General features: G+C 47.6%; 8 protein-coding genes and 1 non-coding gene across 11 annotated transcripts in view; 6 read left to right on the top strand and 3 right to left on the bottom strand.

Moving 5' to 3' along the window:
• Positions 1-1,564, top strand: part of CNA07190 (conserved hypothetical protein) — a 6,418-nt gene extending 4,854 nt beyond the window's left edge. The window contains exons 7-9 of the mRNA XM_024656375.1: positions 1-1,031; positions 1,083-1,219; positions 1,284-1,564. The exon at positions 1-1,031 is cut by the window's left edge and continues 137 nt beyond it. Coding sequence (XP_024512004.1) covers positions 1-1,031; positions 1,083-1,219; positions 1,284-1,398 — 1,283 coding nt within the window. The 3' untranslated portion in view covers positions 1,399-1,564. The remainder of the gene's footprint in view (positions 1,032-1,082; positions 1,220-1,283) is intronic.
• Positions 1,520-3,469, bottom strand: CNA07180 (conserved hypothetical protein). The gene is made up of 8 exons (XM_567035.2): positions 3,332-3,469; positions 3,163-3,281; positions 2,604-3,103; positions 2,473-2,539; positions 2,141-2,429; positions 1,901-2,092; positions 1,783-1,848; positions 1,520-1,729 (listed from the first exon to the last, which is right to left on the bottom strand). Exons 1-8 carry the CDS (start codon positions 3,404-3,406, stop codon positions 1,691-1,693), a joined length of 1,347 nt encoding a protein of 448 aa, XP_567035.1. The 5' UTR covers positions 3,407-3,469; the 3' UTR covers positions 1,520-1,690.
• A 272-nt stretch (positions 3,470-3,741) lies between these two features.
• CNA07170 (hypothetical protein) lies at positions 3,742-5,003 on the top strand. Its single transcript, XM_024656374.1, has 3 exons — positions 3,742-4,225; positions 4,279-4,466; positions 4,516-5,003. Exons 1-3 carry the CDS (start codon positions 3,973-3,975, stop codon positions 4,864-4,866), a joined length of 792 nt encoding a protein of 263 aa, XP_024512003.1. The 5' UTR covers positions 3,742-3,972; the 3' UTR covers positions 4,867-5,003.
• A 225-nt stretch (positions 5,004-5,228) lies between these two features.
• On the top strand, positions 5,229-5,317 carry CNA07160. The gene has a single exon. It is a non-coding gene; the product is annotated as a tRNA-Val (tRNA).
• A 1,128-nt stretch (positions 5,318-6,445) lies between these two features.
• Positions 6,446-9,858, top strand: CNA07150 (conserved hypothetical protein). The gene is made up of 4 exons (XM_024656373.1): positions 6,446-7,339; positions 7,384-8,749; positions 8,805-8,884; positions 8,937-9,858. The coding sequence occupies exons 1-4, from the start codon at positions 7,006-7,008 to the stop codon at positions 9,686-9,688; spliced, it is 2,532 nt and encodes an 843-aa protein (XP_024512098.1). The 5' UTR covers positions 6,446-7,005; the 3' UTR covers positions 9,689-9,858.
• Positions 9,859-10,030: 172 nt separating this feature from the next.
• On the top strand, positions 10,031-13,687 carry CNA07140 (exocyst protein, putative). The gene is made up of 16 exons (XM_024656372.1): positions 10,031-10,217; positions 10,272-10,428; positions 10,482-10,507; positions 10,564-10,761; positions 10,814-10,894; positions 10,948-11,093; positions 11,145-11,371; positions 11,429-11,547; positions 11,596-11,700; positions 11,752-11,879; positions 11,932-12,295; positions 12,351-12,682; positions 12,734-12,989; positions 13,053-13,231; positions 13,309-13,580; positions 13,659-13,687. The coding sequence occupies exons 1-15, from the start codon at positions 10,187-10,189 to the stop codon at positions 13,531-13,533; spliced, it is 2,574 nt and encodes an 857-aa protein (XP_024512002.1). The 5' UTR covers positions 10,031-10,186; the 3' UTR covers positions 13,534-13,580; positions 13,659-13,687.
• Position 13,688: 1 nt separating this feature from the next.
• Positions 13,689-16,162, top strand: CNA07130 (succinate-semialdehyde dehydrogenase [NAD(P)+], putative). Its single transcript, XM_024656371.1, has 10 exons — positions 13,689-13,720; positions 13,793-14,202; positions 14,258-14,470; positions 14,522-14,603; positions 14,657-14,706; positions 14,762-14,773; positions 14,842-14,846; positions 14,898-15,097; positions 15,154-15,221; positions 15,273-16,162. Exons 2-10 carry the CDS (start codon positions 13,879-13,881, stop codon positions 16,059-16,061), a joined length of 1,743 nt encoding a protein of 580 aa, XP_024512001.1. The 5' UTR covers positions 13,689-13,720; positions 13,793-13,878; the 3' UTR covers positions 16,062-16,162.
• CNA07120 (dihydroorotase, putative) lies at positions 16,104-17,549 on the bottom strand. The gene is made up of 5 exons (XM_567031.2): positions 17,480-17,549; positions 17,342-17,429; positions 17,129-17,288; positions 16,883-17,028; positions 16,104-16,827 (listed from the first exon to the last, which is right to left on the bottom strand). Exons 1-5 carry the CDS (start codon positions 17,512-17,514, stop codon positions 16,195-16,197), a joined length of 1,062 nt encoding a protein of 353 aa, XP_567031.1. The 5' UTR covers positions 17,515-17,549; the 3' UTR covers positions 16,104-16,194.
• Positions 17,550-17,680: 131 nt separating this feature from the next.
• Positions 17,681-20,246, bottom strand: CNA07110 (expressed protein). Of its 3 annotated transcripts, XM_024656109.1 has the most exons (7): positions 20,103-20,215; positions 19,886-20,055; positions 19,704-19,827; positions 18,789-19,645; positions 18,464-18,741; positions 18,072-18,409; positions 17,681-18,002 (listed from the first exon to the last, which is right to left on the bottom strand). In XM_024656109.1, the coding sequence occupies exons 2-6, from the start codon at positions 19,976-19,978 to the stop codon at positions 18,076-18,078; spliced, it is 1,686 nt and encodes a 561-aa protein (XP_024514181.1). In that variant the 5' UTR covers positions 19,979-20,055; positions 20,103-20,215; the 3' UTR covers positions 17,681-18,002; positions 18,072-18,075. The 3 variants fall into 3 exon arrangements, with proteins under 3 accessions (XP_024514181.1, XP_024512000.1, XP_567028.1); XM_024656370.1 differs by having other exon boundaries at positions 19,886-20,246; XM_567028.1 differs by having other exon boundaries at positions 17,681-18,409; positions 19,886-20,243.
• Between the last annotated feature and the right edge of the window lie 324 nt (positions 20,247-20,570).

The following is a 20,570-nucleotide window of genomic DNA, read 5'->3' as shown; positions in this document are numbered from 1 at the left end:
CTCTTCGTAAAGAAGACATTGCCATGGCATCGTACACACCCATCTTCAATGAGCTTGGTCCTGATCAGTTAGCATTGCTCGAGTCACAGCGAGAGAAGGAGATGAAGCGCAAGAAGAGAGCTGGCCGTGCTAGACGCGGTATCGTACTTCCTGAAAGGGAGCCCGTTAAGACCCAACGCACTTTGCTCAATAACCTCGGTCCCAATGGAGTTCCGATTCTGTTCCAAGCCGATAACGTCCCTGTCCGAGACTCTGCTCCTACCAGTCGAAGGCGTGGTGCTGCTCTCGCCGCAGAGGCAAACATTAATCTCCTGGCTCAAGACCTTCCTATTCCCGCATCCGCGTCTCCTGCTCCTCATTTACCTCATATCTCTGCCCGGGGCAAGCGCCTTGGTAGGCCCCCTAAGAACAGAGCAATAAGCCCTGTTTCTATACGAGAAGGGCCTCTTGCCAATGGCGGTACACCCACCACAGGCGATATCAAAGGCCATAGGAAAGGATATCTGGACGACTCAGCGGATGAGCAGTCCATCAATGGAGCACTGAGCGCATCCGGGAGGAAGAAGCCCGGTCATTATAATAGAATTCCCGATTCACCTTCTGAACCCTCTACTCCTCTCTCCGGCAAGGTGGAAAATCTCCCGTCATCATTTCATCTAGACTCGCAAACCGATCAGACTTCGATTCTCAAGAAACGCAAAAGTCATAATGACGTTGATGAACGACCACCGAAGTCTGCCAAGCCTGATGAAGTCGGAGTGCCATTCCCGATTTCCAAACCCGCTTCTGACAATAAGATCGAAAAGAAGAAAAGGAAGAGTTCCGATTCTTCTGGCATCGATAGTGATAGTGATAGTGGCAGCGACAGCGGGAGTGATGACTCAGACTCAACTTTTGGCGGAAGGAAAGATAGGAAGAAAATGGCGGCGGGCAGGACTGAGACGCCTGCAGCAAGGTCCTCTGTGGTGCCAACTGGAACTCCAGGCTTGGCGTCGGCTGCATCTCCTGGCTCGGGAAGGAAAGCTATCGAAGTGAGTCTGTGCAGATTCTGTCAATACATTCTACTAACCATTCTTTTACAGGTTCCGATGTGGATTCAGAGAGCTCTCGGTAATATGAGGGCAAAATATTCTCGAGACTCGTTCTTGGTCATCCAAAAGCCCCGGCCGGCGGATCAACCAGATGCGCCTCCAGAGTGGAGAGCCAAATGTAATGACTGGTGAGTTGATACAAATGGACAAGCGGTACAAACATGTCCAATAGTTGCTAACTATTTGATGCAGCCCAGGTCGAATCTACGCTCTCGGTCCCGGTGAGACTCTCAACAATTTTGAAGTCCACCTCAAAAACAAGGGCCACATCGGCAATAGGTTGGCAAGGGAAGGGAAGACTCAGTAAGCGGCGAACGCTATAGATTACGGCGAAGAAGGTCAGAAGAAGAAATTAGAAATGAGTTTCGGTCCACTGGTTCAACTGCATCTTCCGTATTTCCATATGCTGTGATATCCACAGATAATGTTTCATATTTCTTTGGGTTCTTATATGCAAGCTCTTATGTTTGAAACATCTCCACAAATGATGGACTGTGGAATATCCAATCTACATGTACCATACATGACTTCTAGCGAAAGATGTGCGAAGCAATGTGCTGTGTGGCTCCCCCATAGACAGACTTTTAACCTTGGATGCTTCACACGGCCTTCCTTTTAGTTGCCACCCAGAAAGCAGCCTATCCCCATTGGAAGTCAGTTTGGAATTGAGACGAATGAACGAGTCACATACGTTGTATTCGTGCCTCAACATACCCTCAGGGATACCAGTATAAGTTGACCTAATCATTTTTTCCTCCTATAAAGAAAATCAGCCACCCATAGAATAGACGAATTTAATGTAAACACACCCTTAAGTCAAATCCTATCCTTCTAGCTAGCTCCTTAACCTCATCCAAACTTAGCTCGATGCTTCCTTCCCCCTTCGCCGACGTTGTAGGCGAGTTTTCAAAATGCCACAAAAGGGGACCAACATTGATCCAGACCCCATCATCTGCTAGCAGAGAGTGGATGATTCGGAGATAATTGAGTACATTACGAGCCTGCACGCTTATATCAGCTTTGAACCAGATTGCTGAGATACGACATACGCAGTCGATGAAGAAACAAGTCACGACAGCACCCCATTGCCCTTGATGATCCTCCTGTTCTTCAGGCTCGTGTTTTTTGCTCTCATCTAAACCCCAGTTTTTCGGCCTATAGATTTCTTCAAAATCCCCTGCCACCAGTGAGAACGGGCCAGGTCGACCTTGGCCGAAAATATCAACTGGGCAAACATCAGGGATCCTCACAGAGCGAAGAAGATGATGTTCAGTAGTGGGATGATTCGAAAAAGAGTGCAAGAATGGGAAGATAGCATGAGACTCAGCATTCGTTGTCCTAGGAGAGTCAGAAGGGAAGATCTATATTCTGAATTACATACTGATTTAATACCCAGTCGGAGGCGATCAACATATATGTGTTGAACTCATTACCTTGGGAAAAGAATCCTATAAATTTGCACATGAGATGACTGCACATATGATAGTAACGGTGCAAGCAGGGAAGGCCTACCACGAGCAGCTATTTCCATTGCTAATCTTCCAAGCCCGCACCCTGGCACCAAGACTTTGACCTCTGATCTTTCTCTTGCCATTCTGCAAAGCTTCGACTCTTCTCCATCGGTCATTATTTCCACCTTTTCTTCGCCAGCATAATTTTTTTTAGGGAAGTAGCGTTCGAGAGCTTCCAAGCATGGGGCATAACAGGCATTTCTCTCATCCTCTCCTTCCTTGGTCCAGTCACGGACGAAGCTTCGCAGAGTCGAACGTACTTTATCTTGGGCGATATCCGACTCTGGAGATCGTTTTCCCTCCGTATTACTGGATTGGGATTTGGGTGACGAGTAAGAGTGGGAGTGGGAGTTGGTGGATGATGCAGACTGTGAATGATCATGCGAAGAATCTACTTGAGAATGCGTGTGGTCTCCAGGAGTACATTGGCTACCTTCCGAGCTTGAAAGTATGTCCGAGAACACAGGATTGGCAATCATCTCATCAATAAAGTCAGAATTGCTGCGTTGAAGGCGCTAATCAGATGGAACACTTAACCTCGCTGACAGAAGATAACTTACCGTCGGATTCCTTCGTCCACCGCTTCTAGTTTCTCCCGATAACCAATCAGCTCATAGACCTTCTTCTCTTCTTTCGGCAGAGTGATGAAGGCCATTCTTCTAGCATGGTTGGCGGACAGCTATATAGTTGTTAGCGACGCTATCTACGTAACCAAAGCATGCGGCTTACATGGTAGCGCATATACCCGTCAAAAGCACGGAGCACGAAGCGCCAGTGCTCCTTTTCGGCAGGGGTACTGGACATTTCACGGTCAGCTATCTCTCGGACGCGATTGTTTAGGAAGAGAAGTGAGCAACAAAGAACTCGGACACACTTCGAGATCGTATTTCTTCACGAGTGACGACCGAGACGCGAAGATGGAGGTTATTACGTTACGTAATTTATCAACATCGGCCTTCATGTAAATAAGCTCTTGGGTGGTTGTGTGTCGCGTTTTCGCGGCCATTGGCTAAGGCCAATCCCCGATAAATAAATCAGTTTATTGCCCATCCCCGATAATCAGTTTATCAACAATACGACGCCGAGGCTCACCGAGGCAATAAGAAACACTTTTGATCTTTGACATTGACCGCAAAAGGGCAACGATGTGCATCGCTTACTCAAAGACGCAGCTCTTCGACTATGTTATCTTCTTGCCCGATGGCCGAGCACACCGAAAGTATATGAGGCGAGCGGATACCGCACGCTTGTTCATACAGCAATCCCCACTGTGTCTTCTCCCTACATCTTCGAGTCTACCAGTCCTACAGACCTGTCATTGAACAGCTATTACCCGAATCCACTCAGCCCAAGCAATCGTACTATCTGCAATGCTCGCCGCCTTCATTGGAGCCTCTCGAGGTGTTGGATACCACACAGTCGTCCAGCTTCTTTCTTCCCCTTCAACTCAACAATGGACTGCTATCCTCCTCGTGCGAAAGCCGGAAGCTTTGTCTTCCGATCCCAATCTTGCCGAGTACATCAGTTCCGGCAGGTTACAATTGATTAAGGGTGACGCTACTGTGGAAGACGATATCAGGCAGCTCTTTGACCGTCAGGTAGATCTGTTAGTAACATCGATCGGTAAATTTCTCCATGCAGTTCCGGCTTCAGCTGAAAACTAATGGCATTTTCAGGTGGAAAGTCTCAATTAACTCGTCGAGGCTTTATCAACGATGTTCCTGATTTATGCACACGTGCTACAGTAGCTCTTCTTCATGTCCTTGCAGAGGTCCACAAGAAAGGTCAGCAAGTTCCTCGAGTAATCACTGTTAGTACTATGGGAGTAGGTGAAAACCACAAGGTCATGCCTCTTGTCTGGAGAGTAAGTCACTGCTGTGCTCCAAAGGTCACACATTAATATTTTCATTCAGATCCTTTATCCATGGCTCCTTCGCAGTGCCCTTTTGGATAAAGGAGGCCTGGAATACCTCTTTCAGCGAGCATCCACGGTCATGTCCCCACCTACCCCCCCTTCCACCGACGTTCTGTCTGCAACCACTATCAGCTCTACTCTCAAGGATTTTATCCCAGAAGTTATCATTCTCCGAGGAGCTGCTTATGTAGAAGATGACCAACCGCCCAAAGGCAGGAAAGAGACCAAGATCGGAGAGAGATTGAAAAGCTACACCATTAGGAGGGCTGAAGTTGCCAGAGTGATTGTAGAGGATTGTCTCCCAGGGAGGAATGAGTGGGTAAACAAGCTGCCGGTTATTGGCTATTAGATACACTTTTCTCGAAGTTATTAGGTTTTGATTAGTCTTTTCATCGTGCCTCCCGTTCGGCCGTTGTTCATACTATTATTGCCCTTTTAATCACTGCACATTTTATTAAGATATCATCATGCATAGAAGTCACAAGCAAGATGAATCCTCCATATATCATGATCGCATGATTATATCAACTTAATTCGGTGGGGAGTTGAGCCTAGTATTACATTTTCATATCATACCTGCTGCTTCCTCTTGATACGCCATTACATACTGTCAGTCATCGATTGTAGATGACTGGACGGAGAATCCACACTGTATTGCATAGTGGTTGCTCCGTGTTGTATTTAATTGTCAAGACACATTCCCAACAAAATGGTCACGTGATGGAGTTGGTCACCATACCTGTCTAACATTCATCGAATGTCTTCACAGGAGGTCGGCGGTTCGATCCCGCCCGGGATCATCTTTTTCCAGTTTTTGTATTTCTTAACCTGCCTCCGTCCTGTCAATGAAGAAGCACGTAGTATTTTTGTATCTTTCTGCTGTAACCATGAGGGATGAAGGAACCACGGAGGAAGGACAGTTCATTAAGCTAAGAAGACAGACAAGTCCGCTATACACACGTATATTAAGCCTCGTAGTTATCAACAACATTCGTAGAGCAAATCTTCATAATAAACCTTCCATTTAATGTTTGTCTGTCGCTTCTCTATTCTCTCCCTGTTCTCTTGCTAAGTCGCCTCGGGGTCAATGGTAGAAATTCGGAGTCGAAAGTAGCGGGGTAAGAAGAGAGGAAAGTAGAGGAGGAATAAAATAGATGACATGCGAGTACTAAAGCCTGTCTACCCGGTCTTATGTACCTTTCCCATCTCTCTCTTCCGCCCCTGCGCATTATTGGTTATCCTAAATAACAAGCATCCACGATTGCCCATTTTTCCTATTATATATGATGAGCGAGCAGAGAACTCCGTCCCCCCCCCCCTGCCTCTAGTTAAAAGTCATTCTGCCGCAGCTGTTCGAGGCTGTGCCGGCCGAAACCACTGCGTATGCTGCTGGAGAAGGCGGGATTACTGCTGCTGCTGCTGCCCTTTTCAAACGCATGTTGTAGACATTCAAGTCTTTCATATCAAGCGTCGTCAGATGATTGAGACGGACAGACGTCTATCTGGCGTTTGGCAGGCACCCCCGTTCTTTTTTTTTCGGTAATAAGTTGATGTTTGCGTGTTCACAGCTTGGCCTCTGCTATTTTAGGAGTGTAAATACAGGTTGAAGTCACATGTGAGTTAGGGACATGGAGATACCGGCCATGATTACGCACGAATGTTAGGCAGCAAGCGGGTGCACAATTATGGTGCATGAATTAATAATCAAACTGACAAATCACCGACTGACCAACCGCGGCGACCGGCGATAACACTACGGATGCGCAAAGCTTATTAAAAATAAAGGGCCTGAGAAAGTGGAGAAAGTGGAGGGCATGTTAGGGATTCAGTGACGGAGCCGGCGGAGACGTCGCCCATCCCAACGGAGGGAAGGTCAAGAAGAAGAAGAGGATGAATATAAATTGCTGTTTGGTTCAGTGCCCAGCTACCCATTCCCACTCCTTTTCCGTTCACAATCGTCTCACGGTATTCAGCCTTCAGCTTTTTCTTCAACGCCTTCCCAAAGTGTCCTGTGCCTGCGGTCCAACTTGTCATCCTCGGCTTTCCGCGTCGGCGATCAGCATTTTTGTGATCTGCGACAACACCACTCCGCGTCCTTACATACTGCTTACGTGTCTTCACGAAAACCATGGGCGAGCTTTTCTGAACAGATACGACCCAAAGGACTCTGACTCCTCTGTCGCGTGTATCTCACGCTCATCAATCAGATAATTTTGGGAAAGGATTGTTTGTTTCGCGCGAAGCTCTCATCGCCATAATCAGGCCGAGGGTCGGTCGGTGGAGACGTCAAACCCCACTTCGCCTCTATATCCAGCCGCAGACTTAGCCAATCCGGAAAGAGCACCAGGGGAGACGTATAACTGCATATCCGCCGTCCGGCACTTTATTACAAACTCCCTAGTCTGAATCTGCCACCCGTGGATCGCCATCCCTTTGTATTTACAACGACATCCTTCCAGCGACGCCCGCCTCTTTCCCTCTAATCATTATGGCCAATGCCACTCAGCGACAAGACTTGCAAGATGGCCCTGCAAATCGGTCCTCATCTTCCACGGCACTTCCTTCTACTCTTTCGATGACTCCCACCGCTCAAACTGTCTCTAACGCAAATCTGCCACATCAAAATGAGCATTCCCGACCGATAACGAGGAGGCTCAAACACATGTTTGAGAATCAGAAATATGCCATCTTTAATGCGATGGTGGTGCTCCATGAGGTGAACAATGTACCGCAATTACAAGGAGGATTCGCAGCAGAGTGGAAGTTTCGGGGGAAGCGCCCTAAAGGAAGGGATTCATTGGAGCTTCAAGAGAACACTCATAGTACGTTACGTATCGAGGACGGGAAATTTACTGACGGATAACAGCTGGTCCCAAGATAAAGCCTTCTCTTCCTAATCTGAGATTAGCAAATCCCTCGACGTCTTCCATCTCACTCCTGACCTCATCTACATCATCATCTATAGCTGTTCCGCCTACGCCTCGATCCTTGATATCCCATGACGGTCGTCGACTACGTCCTCCCAATAAAGCCCTCTCTCTCCCCCCAGCCTCGTTAGGTGAAAACTCTACTCAACCAGAGAAAAAAAAATCGGATCCAACTCCTCTCAAACAATTTATCACTTCAAGCCCCAAAGGCGGGACACTTCCACCTGTAGAGTCTCCCCGGTTGGTGGAAGAACCGGAAGGGTTATTTGATGATATTAGCTCACGAGAGGGGGATATGGATGAAGTGAATAGCAGAGATAGCAAAAGCAATGAAGTCAGCAAACAACCAAGCTGGGGTTCAAAATCATCAAACAGCCAGGAAAACGGAGGTCCTCAGGTGAACATTCGCAAACCGACTTCTGCTTCCCCATCAACCCCCTTTCTTCCGAACCAACAGTCCAGGCAGAATCATCTCTCTGTTCCATTTCCTCGAGCAGTGGGAACCAATCATCGCCTGCCGGCGCCCGTTCGGTCAGGTACTACTCCATCATACTCCAGCCTTCTCGATCCGGCTGATCCTGTCGATTTACATAGGCCTATGATGCCTCACAGGTCAGCGTCTATTGCAACTGCCAATACCAGTTCTAGTGACACCACAGACTGGCCGCTTGAAGAGCAGAAAAGACCAATAACACGGCGCTTGAGATCATCTTCTGGGCCTGGACCTTCTAAGTTGAGGTCCAAGGACGCCGACTCAATTTCCACGCATAGAAAGGGTGAAACCCCAATACAGCCTTTGAAGTCTCATTGCTGCAAATGGGATTTTGAGCTTCGACATGTTATCCGCTTTCCTCTAAGCAAGTCTCCATCTTCTGCAGCCACAAAAGGGGGGCAACCAACTCTAATTCTAGGTAACGGGCCGACGTCGGATTCCGGTTTGGAACTCACAATCTTCCAGTATCCTGCCAAACCTCAAGCTCAGCAAGCATCATCAACACCTTCACCATCACTTAGTGGCGAAGGATCATCTCCCAACATTTCACAGTCTACCGTTCAATCTGTTGCATCAGGACTAAGTGCAGTAGCCGGTAGTAATACCAAGAAGAAGGATGTGAAGCAAACACGGAAAGAAAGAAGATTAGAAAAGTCTCCCATCAAGTTTGGGATGATTGACATTGATCTGGCACCATTTGCAGGAAAAGGTCGGATGACAAGGAGATTTCTGTTGAAAGGGAGTAGGACAAATGCCACTGTTAAGGTGACAGTGGAACTGCAATGGGTGGGAGGGGAGATGGATTGGGTCGCGTAAGTTTGATCTCGTACCTCCATATGTAGCTGCACAAATTAATTTGAATTGTAGTCCGCCTATGCAGGAAGGACATCACATTACAGGGGTGGGAGACCTGATGGCTGATAATCATGAAAGTATTCGAGGGGACCGTACGTATTTTCTTAAGCTGGAAGCTCTTATATGGCGCTGACCGCTCTCAAGTCCGTCTCATCAAATCTCCCTCTGGCTCATCTTCGGGGTCATCCAATGCTCTCGAGCGAACACGCACGAACTTGACAGCAATAACTTCTTCCTCATATTATTCATGGAGGGGTAATCACAGTGTTCAATCTCTGGGTCTGACTCGTACGCAGACTTCAGCGACTCATTATGAACCATATGAGCACCATCTTCAGAACGAATCTTCGATCTACACTCCACCTCGCGAAACGGGCAGTCCTCGGAGATGCTCGTCTCGTTCCCAAGATCGCCAAAGTAATCGCAATACTCCCTCTCCCCATCCTGGGGATAGTTCTCCTGCCAGTTCGCACCCTGACGTACCACAAACATCTTCGCCACAACCATCCCCCTTGATCCCTTCCTTACAAGATTTCTCTCACCGCTTTCATCGGCACCATACCCACCACCTGCGCCGCGGGCGTCCTGCCAGACATTCAGACATGCATGATCTCCCTCCTGAAACGATCATTGAGGCCATTTTCAATCCTCATCCGGCCGCCCAGGCAGGCCCATTCACCTATGTGCCTGCTGAGTATTGTGATGCAGAGGGAGAGGATGACGTTGTGGAGAGGATGGTGATGGACGCGAATGACGACGTTGAGGAGGAATCACAGCCGGAGAAACCTGCAAAGAAAGAAGGTCGAAGGCTGGGCTGGATAAGAGGAAGGGGAAGGCAAGAAAAGACGGGGCGTACGAAGGGAAATGTCTTGAATCAGAGGGCAGTGTCACGTTGATACTAGTTTTTAATCGAAAAAGGGCCACGAAATCATCAAATATAGAATTAGTTCTTAGCTATATAATGGCCTCATATCTCCTTATACCGGAGTTTTCATCTCAAGCTTTCTGCACGTATGTTGTAGCTTTATAGCATGAACCACGTATCCCATAGCGGGCGCTTTGTCGGTTTGGAAAAGCAATTTTTCTGTATAAAAACAGTGCGTGATAGGTTTTGCTGTAAATTCGTAAAACAGTCCGGATCGTGTGCGCGCTGTCCCGATCTCAGTGCGTAGCTCGTGGCCATTGCCGGATGCTGGAATTGTTGACGTCGATACATTATTACGCCAGGGGGTAACAAGTCGAAGCGGTCACCAGTTCCAGCTTTAACCACATCGAATACTTTTTCCATAAGCATCTTGAATAGTTGAACTATCGAAACTTCATATTCATCATCGAATTACCTCGATTAAAGCGAAGATCAGCAACGGCTGTTCAAGGAACAGCTACGTATCATCATGAGCCGACGCGATGTCGACGAGGCTGCTTGTGAGTCGGGTCGCAACAAACAAGGCGTCCCTAATAACTTTCTGCGGCCATAAGTGCTCAAATTCTACGGTATATCCACTCCTTATCCCGAGCATTGGGAAGAAGTCGACCACGAGAAGGACGGGCCGCTTGCTGGGACCGGTACACTTGGTGAGGATGGTGGGGCCAGTGAGGTCAGTGATCCTCTGGGACTGAGAGGGAAGTTGACTGGGTAAGTCTTGCATGGGCAATAGTCAGCGACTGCGCTTACCATAGACTCAACAGCGTGACAGACCTGGATATCAAGACTCGTAGGTTGAAACGCTGTCGCTAGGGGGTCCAGTACTTGACCACACATTCTTTGCAGGCGCAGCTACTTCTCTATCCTCCAAGGCTTTTGATCCAAAGATTTTCCTCTCTGCTCATCACCCTGATGCTTCATATCAAGATCTGCAAAAAGGCATTAACAACCTTGAAAGGGCTATTGAGAGCCGTTCGGAGGCTGTGAGGATTCTCGTCGAAGACAATTTTGACCGGTTTGTAGCTGTAAAGGCATCGAGCGATGGTACATAGCCTTGATTTTATCTAGAGGATAACTATACTGATGTGCTTCTTAGTTGTGTATCGCGATATGAAAGAGGAATTTTTGGCCGATGAGTCGGATCACGGTATTAGAGAACTTAGGGAAATATTCAAAGGTACCAATGAGTGTTCAGGGTGATGTGAATGATTACTGACTCGTTTTCCTCAGTTGCTGCCCATCGAGCTGACCAGGTATTCCTACCTGTACTGGAGAATGCTGTCAAAGCCTCCAAACTGAGATCTACGCTCGGCGTATTTGAGAAATCAAAGTTCCTGTTCAATCTTCCAGGCCAGCTACTAGAATCCATCAACGCAGTATGTATATATATGTATATGTGTCCGGAGTTCGTACTGAAGGATTATTAGAGAAAGTACGATCTGGCTCTGCGAGACTATAAAAAAGGTCTTTTCCTGCATAATTCTCGATCAGGGCAACTTATACCAGGCGTTAATGCATCAAGAGAACAGCAAAAAAGGGTATTCGATAAAGTGTGGAGTTCAGTAGAGGAAATCATGGGCGATATGAGAGCGAAACTTGATAGCGGCCTCAAGGAAGCCTCTAGAGGCGTAGAAGAGCAAGAGAGGACCATTGAGTGAGTCCCACTTCTGAGATTTGATTACCGGAAGAGTATGCTTATATCTGTGATCAGGATTCTGGTCGAGCTGGATCAGAGCGATGAGCCTGCTTGGACGTACCTCGAATACCAACATGCGCACATCTTGAGTACCATGAAGATCATTTATGAAAAGACCCAGGAACGTGCTAGGAGTTCGTCCTCTATCTCATGAAGAATTAACCAAACTAATCTCACTTTAGTCGCAGAGCTAGAATGCGCCAGAGAACCCTCCACTTCCACTGCTTATCTGAATCTCTTGAGACGGCAGTTATCTTCGCCAGAATATGAGTTAAACTCCCTTGCTCGTGAGTTAGCTTACCTTGACGTCGCCTGAAATCCGATATTAACTTTCGTAGCGACCACGGTAGATACAGCTTGGTTGGCCATCCATTTCCTCGTGAAACAGCTTTCGGAGTATGTGGCAAGGTCATTCGCAGGCTTCTGGAGGATCGGGAAAGCATGTATGGATGGAAAATACAGAAAGGCAAATGCTTTCCCACAGACCGGTGCTTGGGCCATTACTGACAGTGGAGTAGCGCGATTCGTCTGATAGCATTGTTGCTTCAAACCGTCCTGCCAATACTTGCCGAATTATGGCTCTCGAAATCGTCAAACTTTACAACTCTCTTCTCTCCCAATTCTTCAAGCTGTCTGATCCGGCTATCGCTGAATCGACGCCTCGCAAAGATAGCAACCATCAGCTTCCATCGTTCGTTCCAGCCGGAACCTCTGTCATTACCGCCTGTTATTTTGCGGAGAAATTGGTAGAAGATATATCTGATTGTGCAGGAGAACTGGCAGGTCACGAAGTCGTGAATGATTCGGGGAATGGCATGAAGGGATTGGTTGAGAGTATGAAATGGAAGATGAAGGAGGTAATTGGCGCAGTTTGGGCTAGGGGTATGTTGCATTATTATCCCTTGAGGCAGTAGGCTAATACTGTGTTGACGTATAGACGCCAAAATTTTGCATGGTCTCGAGGATTGGTCTCAGGCTACAAATCCCAAGGGAGCCATACGCTATCTCACTCTAGTAGACGAATTCCAACTTCGCATTATTTCTTCTGTAAAGAAAATTGCTGCAATTCGAAAGGGAGATGTGGAAAGCTTTTCGAACGTCCTAAAAAAAAGAATTAAAGAGGACTTTGTTGAGACTCAGTGTCATATATATGACGGAATTATGAAGGCGACGGATGTGGACTTGCGAGATGGCTCGGGAGCAGATGTGGAGCAGCGAAAAAAGCCGTTAAGAGGGGCGAGTATGGATGTCTCCGTCGTACAAAACCCTGTAAGTGGTTTTGTCGGATATCGCAATAGGGGCTCATTTGCGATTCAACAGGAAATTCGACTGCTTGTTTCCCTCGCTAAATTTAATCAGATGCAAGAAACTTCGATCAAAGCAATCTGCAGGAAAGTCAGCAAAGTTCTGGACGTGGATATGGCCAAGCAGCAGGATCTCTTGCTGCAAGTGATCGAAGGCATGGATGCTCGGGCTTTCAAAGTCTATATTAGTCTCCGAGCCGAGCCGCTGAGCAAGATTATTCGAGAAGCAGTGCTACATGATACAGACTGGGTGAACGCAGGCAAGCCAGCAGGTCGGTAACCTTCTTATCTGTATTCGCCTAGGGTCTCCGATTAACTGACAATCCAACTCTCAGAAATTCGGCCTTATATACACAAAATCATACTTCTATTAGTTGAGGCACATGCACAAACAGGAGACATTGCACCAGCCCTGGTGCCAAGAGTTATTCAAGCTTTGATTGAAAGCATCACAAGGGTTGCCCTGAGTTGTTTCCAGCAAATTAAAAAGTACGGGCCAGGAGGGATGCTCACTGTGAGTGACGCTTGCGCTTTGATTTTGTAACGTCAATACAGAATTCCTGATATTGGTCCCAAATCACGCGTTTGCAGGCAACTGTCGAGATTGAATACCTCCACTCTGTCGTTAGCTTATACGTTTCCGCGCAAGCCAGCGATAACCTTAGCCAAATTTACGACACTATCGGATCTGTATACGGCCGACAACAAAGTCCGGAAGAGCTGAGCAAGGAGATGGATGGTTTGCGGAAGTTGTTATCAGCGACGAGGAAGGCGACAGGAATGGAGACTCTCTGCTTAAGAGCGCCAAAAGATTAGATGACGCGCATCCCACGGAATAGCCGAAATCGGATGGTTGTTAGCTGGTAAGCTGTGTGATTAGAAGGCAATTCTATTTGGTTGTAATGAACTGCTGTTAATGTAAACCGGCTTGTAAACATAAGCGAGTTCGGCAAGGTTGATAAACACGCGGCCGGTTACTTAATCAGGATATCGCCGCGATCAGGTGCGCGTAGCTATACGCCACCCGCGCTGCTGCCACTGACCGTCGGTTCCTCATCTTCTGTTATGGCCCTAGACAAAACGACGTAGCGGGCCAACTATTTCTTCCGTTCATCTTTCTACAAACCTATTCCACTCAAAGACATATATAAAGCTACCAACATGCGCTCCTCTTCTGTTCTCTCACTTTCCTGGACAGCTCCTCGTTCACACCGACGAACAGTCGCTCTCCTCCCAATTAGACAACAACGAAACACAACCATCATGCGCGCTATGTCTAATATCATCGGTGGAACTGAGAGCAAGGTCCCCTCTGGCACTCGTCCACTTTCAACTCGTGCCCACGCAGTCCTTTCTGCTCTCAACATTCCTGCCGATAACGCTGCCCCTATTCCCGGTGTCTTCGACGGTCAATGGAAGGGGTCCGGTGAAGAGATCACTTCTAAGTGTCCTGCTACTGGTGAAATCCTGGCCAGAGTCAAGGGTGTAAGTTAGCATACCTCCGTATCTTATCCAAAGCTAATCTGGTGGTGTTCTACAGGCCAGCGTCGAGGAAACTCAAGCAGCCATTGCCAAGTCAAAGGAGGCCTACCGGATTGTCCGCTCCATGCCTGCTCCCAAGCGAGGAGAGGTCATCCGTCAAATCAGGGAAGCTCTTGAGGCCAAGGTGTCGGAGCTCGGTGACCTCGTAAGTTTGGAAATGGGAAAGATCAAAAGTGAAGGCAAGGGTGAGGTTCAGGAGTTTATTGATGTTGTAAGTCTGGTTCGAACTCCGTATTAGCGGAGGTGGCTAAACCTCTGACAGTGTGACTTTGCTACTGGGTTGTCAAGGACTATGACAGGTCGAGTCCTTCCAAGTGAACGTCCTGAGCATGTCATCTACGAAAGTAAGCTTCAAAATGACACCGATAGTCTGAACGGTGCTGATTAAATCACGCAGTCCCTAACCCTCTGGGCGTTGTGGGTATCCTCTCTGCCTTCAACTTCCCTGTAGGTCGTTCATCTCCCCCGTTCAATGTGTAAATAAGCTGACGATTTGCTTTAGGTGGCCGTCTACGTAAGTACAATCATCAAGAGTAGTTTGTATACTCTAATATGTTCGCCATTTTACTCTTCCCAACTTAGGGCTGGTGAGTCGATACTTCGTCCAATCGAAAGCTCCTGGCTAAAAGATATCACAGGAACCTTACAGTCGCTCTTGCTTCTGGCAATTCTACCATTTGGAAGCCCGCACCCTCAACCCCTTTGACGGCAATCGCTGTCGCTCGTCTTATCCAGCCCGTTCTCGAGAAGAACGGCCTTCCTGGAGCGACCGCTGCGCTCGTCTGCGGAGGCATCGATGTTGGGAAGATTATTGTGGGTAGTGAGGATATTCCTTTGGGTAAATTGGTTTTTCACGGTTTATGATCGATCCGTTTCTGATAATTGTTCTTGCAGTGAGCTTCACAGGAAGTGAGAAGGTCGGTAAGGAGGTGGGTAAGGCTGTAAACGATAGATTCGGCAAGGTAAGTCCTTCATACAAGTAATATCGGTTTGTGATTAAATTTACCTCACAGACTATCCTTGAACTCGGTGGTAACAACGCCGTCATTGTTGACAAGGATGCTGATCTTCCTCTCGCTCTTCAAAGCGTTCTCTTCGCTGCCGTGGGCACCGCTGGCCAGCGGTGCACATCTACTCGTCGTCTCATCCTACACAAGTCCATTGCGCAAGAATTCCTTTCTAAACTTCTCCCTGTCTACGATGCCCAAGCACCTAGCCCTCATTTGATGGTTGGTGACCCTCTTCAAACGTCTACCCTTATCGGTCCTCTTCACAACGAAGCAGCCGTGAAGAAGTACGAGGCAACGCTTCAAGCTGTGACATCCCGCGGCGGTGAGATCCTTACTCAGCGATCAGGCCGAATTAATGGTATGAACAAGGAGGTCGAGGGGGGTAACTGGGTGTGGCCTACTGTCGTCCGACCAAAGAAGGACGACCCCTGCTGGAAGGAAGAAGTCTTCGCCCCCATCCTCTTCGTTACCGAATTCGAGACTCTTGAAGAGGCCATCGAGATCAACAACTCTGTCCCTCAAGGCCTTTCAAGTGCCTTGTTCACTAGTGACCTCAGGTCTCTCGGCAAGTGGCTCGGTCCCGAAGGTTCTGACTGCGGTATCGTGAATGTTAACGTTGGTACCAGCGGCGCTGAAATCGGTGCTGGTTTTGGTGGTAACAAGTCAACTGGTTGGGGACGAGAGTCTGGCGGTGACGCCTGGAAGCAATACGTGAGGTGGTCTGCTGCTACTGTCAACTATTCTAGCAAAGTCTCTCTCGCGCAGGGAGTAACTTTTGGGATTGACGCATAAGAAGCTTAGCCAATGGAGCTGTAAGAAGAGTCAAGTCATTGTATCATTTCAATTTTCATGCATATTTATCATCTGGGATATTACAACTCACGTCCCTAGAGATATCCTATGAATATAAATATAAATATCCTGTTCATTGAGCAATTTCCCAACCCAGCCTCTTGCCAGCCCAAAAAGGCATGACTTCCACACCATCACCCCTGAATGTTCCCTTAACGAAACCTTCATCCTCCTTCGTCCTCCTCAACCTTAACTCCTGTCCCTCCTTGGCAGGCTCCCCATAGAATTTCCTTCCGTGTCCACTGACGAATCCCTCAAGCTTATCCAAAGCACCGAAACTTTCCAAAAGGGTCGCAACTAGCGGGATCAAAATGGGACTGGTGTATACACCGGCAGCACAAGCGCTCACAGCGCCCTTATCAGTTAAAGCAGGGGCCTTACTGGACAAGGGGTGGGGAGCACTATCACTGCCCAAGAAGAACTTCTCGTTCCCGCTCTTGATGGCGTCTTGGAGGGCCTTTCTATCCTTGGGCTCCTTAGCAAGAGGTTTGCAGAAGTGGTGGGGTTGGGGAGCGACCTCATCGATTGTAAGATACAGATGGTGAGCAGTGATTGTACAGGCGACGTTGGAAGGGAGGGAAGCAACAGTCTCGACCGCAGCAGAGGTGGTAGCATGCTCAAGAACGATACGAAGCTTGGGGAAAGCGGTCGCGAGTTTACGGAGATGTTCGAGGAAATGAATCTCAGCATTGAGGATTGAGATGTTCTGTTCTCCTGGTGAGCTTACGTACATCATATTCTCCAAACTGAGTGGTCCTTACCTTGTCAGCATCACTGGGCACTTCTCCGTGCAAGTTCAAGACCATGTCTTCTTCCTCCATAGCCTTAAAGACGGGGTAGTAGACTTCGTAATCTTCGATGCCAGAACTGGAGTTGGTAGTGACTCCTCGAGGGTAAGACTTGACACCTGCATGGTAGTAAAGGATATAAGCACATTTGTTCGAGTGACCATACGCCTCGCACCCACCCTACGCCATCGGCTTAGTCTCAACAGCTTGAGGACTGACCTTTGATGCCCGCTTTAGCAGCTTTGCGGATCTCAGCGGGAGTTACGTCAGGATGCAAATAAAGGGTCATGAGCCACTGAACAGAGGGATCAATCTTCTCAAGCTCGGCCTTGTAGGATAAAACAGCATCGGTGGAAGTGAGAGGTGGGACGAGGTTGGGCTGTTACAGATTACTATGAGTCGTTGTTCATCTATCTACGACAAATCCCTTACCATTACATACGCGGTGCGAACACCTCCCTTACCAACTTGAGGAGTGACGAGCTCACACATCTTTCCTTGTCTCACATGGACATGGAAGCTGAGAAGAGAAGATTGGCGGTGCTCGATACGGAACAAGGCATTACTTACTCAGCAGGAGAAGGAAGAGCGATTTCTTGTAGCATTTTTACGAGATATATCTGTGCTCGAGAAGAAAAAAGGGAAACAAAAAAGAAATGCGTTAATTAAGAAGCCCAAGTCCATCAAGAGCAGAAACAGCGGCAAGAAGATAAAAATCTCGAAAATTAATAATAATTAACAACACTATCCCGCCGGACATGACCGCCAGTGGGTGATCGTCCAATACATAATATAATAATAACTAATCGCGTTTGGTATGTAGCGAACGAAAAAGTCGTTTCGAGCTCCGGGCGTGTTGCTTGTGTGTGGGTGAAACCAGCGAATGGTGTCTCGGAAGACATTCAAGGACGACGGGAAGAGAAGTAGACCTCCACCCTGTTATTATCCATTGATTCCACATGGCGTTATTCAGCGTAAAGTCGTGGAGAAGTCATTGGTAGATTTAAGATAATTATCTGAGTAACAGTGATGGAAGTCTTCTCCTCGACTCGCATCGACATCGACAGAACTCCGTATATGATGAAGATAATCCCTGTTGTATACATGTTACCGACATGACAAAACTATAAATGGGGTCCACTTCAGCCCCATCAAGGCGTACCAGCTTAACTCCAAGTCCTTTCCGTGTTCCATCGCCATCGCCAGGCCTTCGTAATCAATCCCCCTCTCCCTACTTCCCAATCAATGCCACCAACAGGCTCGATTTGCCTAGCGTGCTTCCTTTCGCCCCCCTTATCTGGGCCCCCTCTAAGTTCGCTTTCAATATGATATTTCTCTCCTTCCAATATGCTCTTTACCACTTCCTTGGCGCTTCCTACGCAACCTTCTAGGAGTGGAATTCCAGGGTACACGTACGATCCCGCCAAGTAGACTAAGGCATTCAGAGAGTGAGGTTGGAGAAGGGGTAGTACCTCATGAGGATTTGATAGAGCGAGTGCTCTAACAGAAGTGACGTAAGTAATACGTCTGGCTATGAACCCGACAGGCGCTCACCGCTCTAGCTTGGACACACTGAGGACCCGTTTAGAGTCTATGCTCATCACCGGATTTGTGGTTTGCAAAACAGGCTGACCAACGTAAGCCTTCGGGCAGATTATCTGAGTGGCCATAGTGTAGATTCTGTCCGAAGTGGGTTTAAAGTAAGGCGGAGATGGGGAAGGATGTTTTTCCGGTAAAGAACTAGGTGCTGAAGGGAGATGGAGATTTATGTCTCTCCGATCAGTGAATGGAGGAAGGATGGAAGTGTCCATATGATTGACGATAATGGTTTCCTGACGCAGTCAGGTCGTATTTCTTATTCAATAAAAGCCGTACTCACCCTATATTTGACACTTTGCAACCCCTGGACCATCTTCCCAATCCTTCTCCTTTCCTTTTCTTCCCCCCATTGTTTGAGGTTTTTTTCCAGACTTCGTAAAAGGCATCCTGCCACACTTGCTTGAGTAGCCAACACAACCTTCTCCACCCTAAGGATTTCATCTGCTGTAATTTCCGAATCCCCCACGGATCTCAGCCTGATATTTACTCCGCCTCCCAAAGCATATTCTAACCCAACAACCTCCGTCTTCAGACGCAAGTAGTCTGGACCCTGGTCCTTTACTGGAGCCGCCAACTGTCTCGCGACATCGGCCGATGAGAAGCCGTCTCCCAAATGATAATGAGAAGTGCCCAAAGTAGTATGCACATATTCGAGTAGCAGACGAACAGGCATAGCCCAGACATCAGCTGCTGTCATAGTACCCACGGCCGAAAAGAGTGGTAAGACAAGGGTCCCCATGAAATTCTCGAAAACGTTTCCCAATGGCGTCCAAGGAGATAATCCTATAACCGGTATTCTGATTGGATAGGTCAAGAAGGAGGAGAGATAGGTAGTGAATTGTCGAACTGTTAACGTCGTAGACGAGAGAGGTGGAGGAAGAAGATCATGCCACGCTGCGAAGGACAGGGCAATCAAGAGGAGGTAACATAGCGCTACCCCCAGTAACTTCATCAAGGCTCTGGCAAGCCTGGAAAAACCAGTAAAAGCTTCTGATGGTAGGGAAGGTACTGAGGCACCAGAGGCCCCTGAATGGATGAAATAGGTCGACTGAGAGGATGAAAAAGAGAAGGTGTAATTCACGGGGACGACAGGCAGACCGAGGTGGCTATATAGTGAGAGAAGTTTGGGATAATAGCCTTTTCAATGGTTTGTTCAGTACCATAGATGTATATTAGACAAGATTAAATCAAATACCTCCTTGAAATCCACGCATAGGCACATCGATGATCCACTTTTGTCCTGGTGATTTACCTCTCGTTACATCCGCCGAAGCCTGGTTCATTTCTATTGATTCGGAATGGAAGCCAAGGCTAGATGACTGAGAATCAAGTTAGCTGATGAGCTTCCCCGGGCAAAAAATTGGTGGCGATATTCACTCGCTCTATTAACCAGACTTCAAATCCGTGCCGACGAAGCAGGTATGCTGTCGTCAGGCCAGCTAAGCCAGACCCAATTACTGCCACTTTCATTGATATTGCTGCCAAAATAAGACAAAGATGGATAGACACGTAGGCGAGGTGCTTTTTATGGTCGCTTGAGACGCTGTCTAAGGTTTGTAAACAGAAGAACTTAGCAAATGTGCGGCATGCCCACAAGAGGCCGTCACTGGGACGTTTTGAAAGGGACAGGAAAGCGAGACACTGGACTCCCTTGATACAGAGGGAAGTGTTCGGATATGATTGTTGTAGAGAAGGCGTGTTGAATTTATAATAACCAGACTGAAACGAAGAAATATCCGTCCACTCAATTGACGGCCAGCCAGCAGCCCAATCGTTCGATAATTTATGGTTTTGCTTAAGCTCTCTTAATCCTTGCCAAGCTTCCAGCATCACCACTTCTTCTTACTACGTACGTGCGCGACATTTATTATTATGTTCATGTAAGTATATTCCGTCATGTATATATTTGTCATGCACTAAATACCACTTATTATTCTTTCTTTTGAGAGCAGCATTATATATGGTATACTGAGGAACTCAGAGGCTTTTCCTTTTAAGATTTGCCCTTAATTGTTTATCACAAGGTTCACAGACTTGCGAGCTGAATGAGTGAGGAGAGAAG

Source organism: Cryptococcus neoformans, chromosome 1 (genome assembly GCF_000091045.1).
Source record: "Cryptococcus neoformans var. neoformans JEC21 chromosome 1, complete sequence".
NCBI classification, from domain to species: Eukaryota; Fungi; Basidiomycota; class Tremellomycetes; order Tremellales; family Cryptococcaceae; genus Cryptococcus; species Cryptococcus deneoformans.
Note: the sequence above shows the minus strand (reverse complement) of the source record. Positions and strands in the feature narration are given on the sequence as shown.

Excerpts from the sequence above, each read along its gene's own strand:
- CNA07180 (XM_567035.2), bottom strand. The coding sequence starts at position 3,406 with ATGTCCAGTACCCCTGCCGAAAAGGAGCACTGGCGCTTCGTGCTCCGT. Across the intron at positions 3,282-3,331 it reads ACGGGTATATGCGCTACCAT|CTGTCCGCCAACCATGCTAG; the intron begins GTAAGCCGCATG and ends ACAACTATATAG. Across the intron at positions 2,093-2,140 it reads CTTGTTTCTTCATCGACTGC|GCTCGTAATGTACTCAATTA; the intron begins GTATGTCGTATC and ends ATAAGCGTGCAG.
- CNA07170 (XM_024656374.1), top strand. The coding sequence starts at position 3,973 with ATGCTCGCCGCCTTCATTGGAGCCTCTCGAGGTGTTGGATACCACACA. Across the intron at positions 4,226-4,278 it reads TCTGTTAGTAACATCGATCG|GTGGAAAGTCTCAATTAACT; the intron begins GTAAATTTCTCC and ends TGGCATTTTCAG. Across the intron at positions 4,467-4,515 it reads TCATGCCTCTTGTCTGGAGA|ATCCTTTATCCATGGCTCCT; the intron begins GTAAGTCACTGC and ends ATTTTCATTCAG.
- CNA07150 (XM_024656373.1), top strand. The coding sequence starts at position 7,006 with ATGGCCAATGCCACTCAGCGACAAGACTTGCAAGATGGCCCTGCAAAT. Across the intron at positions 7,340-7,383 it reads GCTTCAAGAGAACACTCATA|CTGGTCCCAAGATAAAGCCT; the intron begins GTACGTTACGTA and ends GACGGATAACAG. Across the intron at positions 8,885-8,936 it reads TGAAAGTATTCGAGGGGACC|TCCGTCTCATCAAATCTCCC; the intron begins GTACGTATTTTC and ends ACCGCTCTCAAG.
- CNA07140 (XM_024656372.1), top strand. The coding sequence starts at position 10,187 with ATGAGCCGACGCGATGTCGACGAGGCTGCTT. Across the intron at positions 11,701-11,751 it reads TGAGTTAAACTCCCTTGCTC|CGACCACGGTAGATACAGCT; the intron begins GTGAGTTAGCTT and ends TAACTTTCGTAG. Across the intron at positions 12,296-12,350 it reads TGGCGCAGTTTGGGCTAGGG|ACGCCAAAATTTTGCATGGT; the intron begins GTATGTTGCATT and ends GTTGACGTATAG.
- CNA07130 (XM_024656371.1), top strand. The coding sequence starts at position 13,879 with ATGCGCTCCTCTTCTGTTCTCTCACTTTCCTGGACAGCTCCTCGTTCA. Across the intron at positions 14,471-14,521 it reads TTCAGGAGTTTATTGATGTT|TGTGACTTTGCTACTGGGTT; the intron begins GTAAGTCTGGTT and ends AACCTCTGACAG. Across the intron at positions 15,098-15,153 it reads TAGTGAGGATATTCCTTTGG|TGAGCTTCACAGGAAGTGAG; the intron begins GTAAATTGGTTT and ends TTGTTCTTGCAG.
- CNA07120 (XM_567031.2), bottom strand. The coding sequence starts at position 17,514 with ATGCTACAAGAAATCGCTCTTCCTTCTCCTGCTGA. Across the intron at positions 17,289-17,341 it reads TTCGCACCGCGTATGTAATG|CCCAACCTCGTCCCACCTCT; the intron begins GTAAGGGATTTG and ends AATCTGTAACAG. Across the intron at positions 17,029-17,128 it reads TGCTAAAGCGGGCATCAAAG|GTGTCAAGTCTTACCCTCGA; the intron begins GTCAGTCCTCAA and ends ACTACCATGCAG.
- CNA07110 (XM_024656370.1), bottom strand. The coding sequence starts at position 19,978 with ATGAAAGTGGCAGTAATTGGGTCTGGCTTAGCTGGCCTGACGACAGCA. Across the intron at positions 19,828-19,885 it reads AAGTCTGGTTAATAGAGCGA|TCATCTAGCCTTGGCTTCCA; the intron begins GTGAATATCGCC and ends CTTGATTCTCAG. Across the intron at positions 18,410-18,463 it reads AGTGTGTCCAAGCTAGAGCG|AGCACTCGCTCTATCAAATC; the intron begins GTGAGCGCCTGT and ends CACTTCTGTTAG.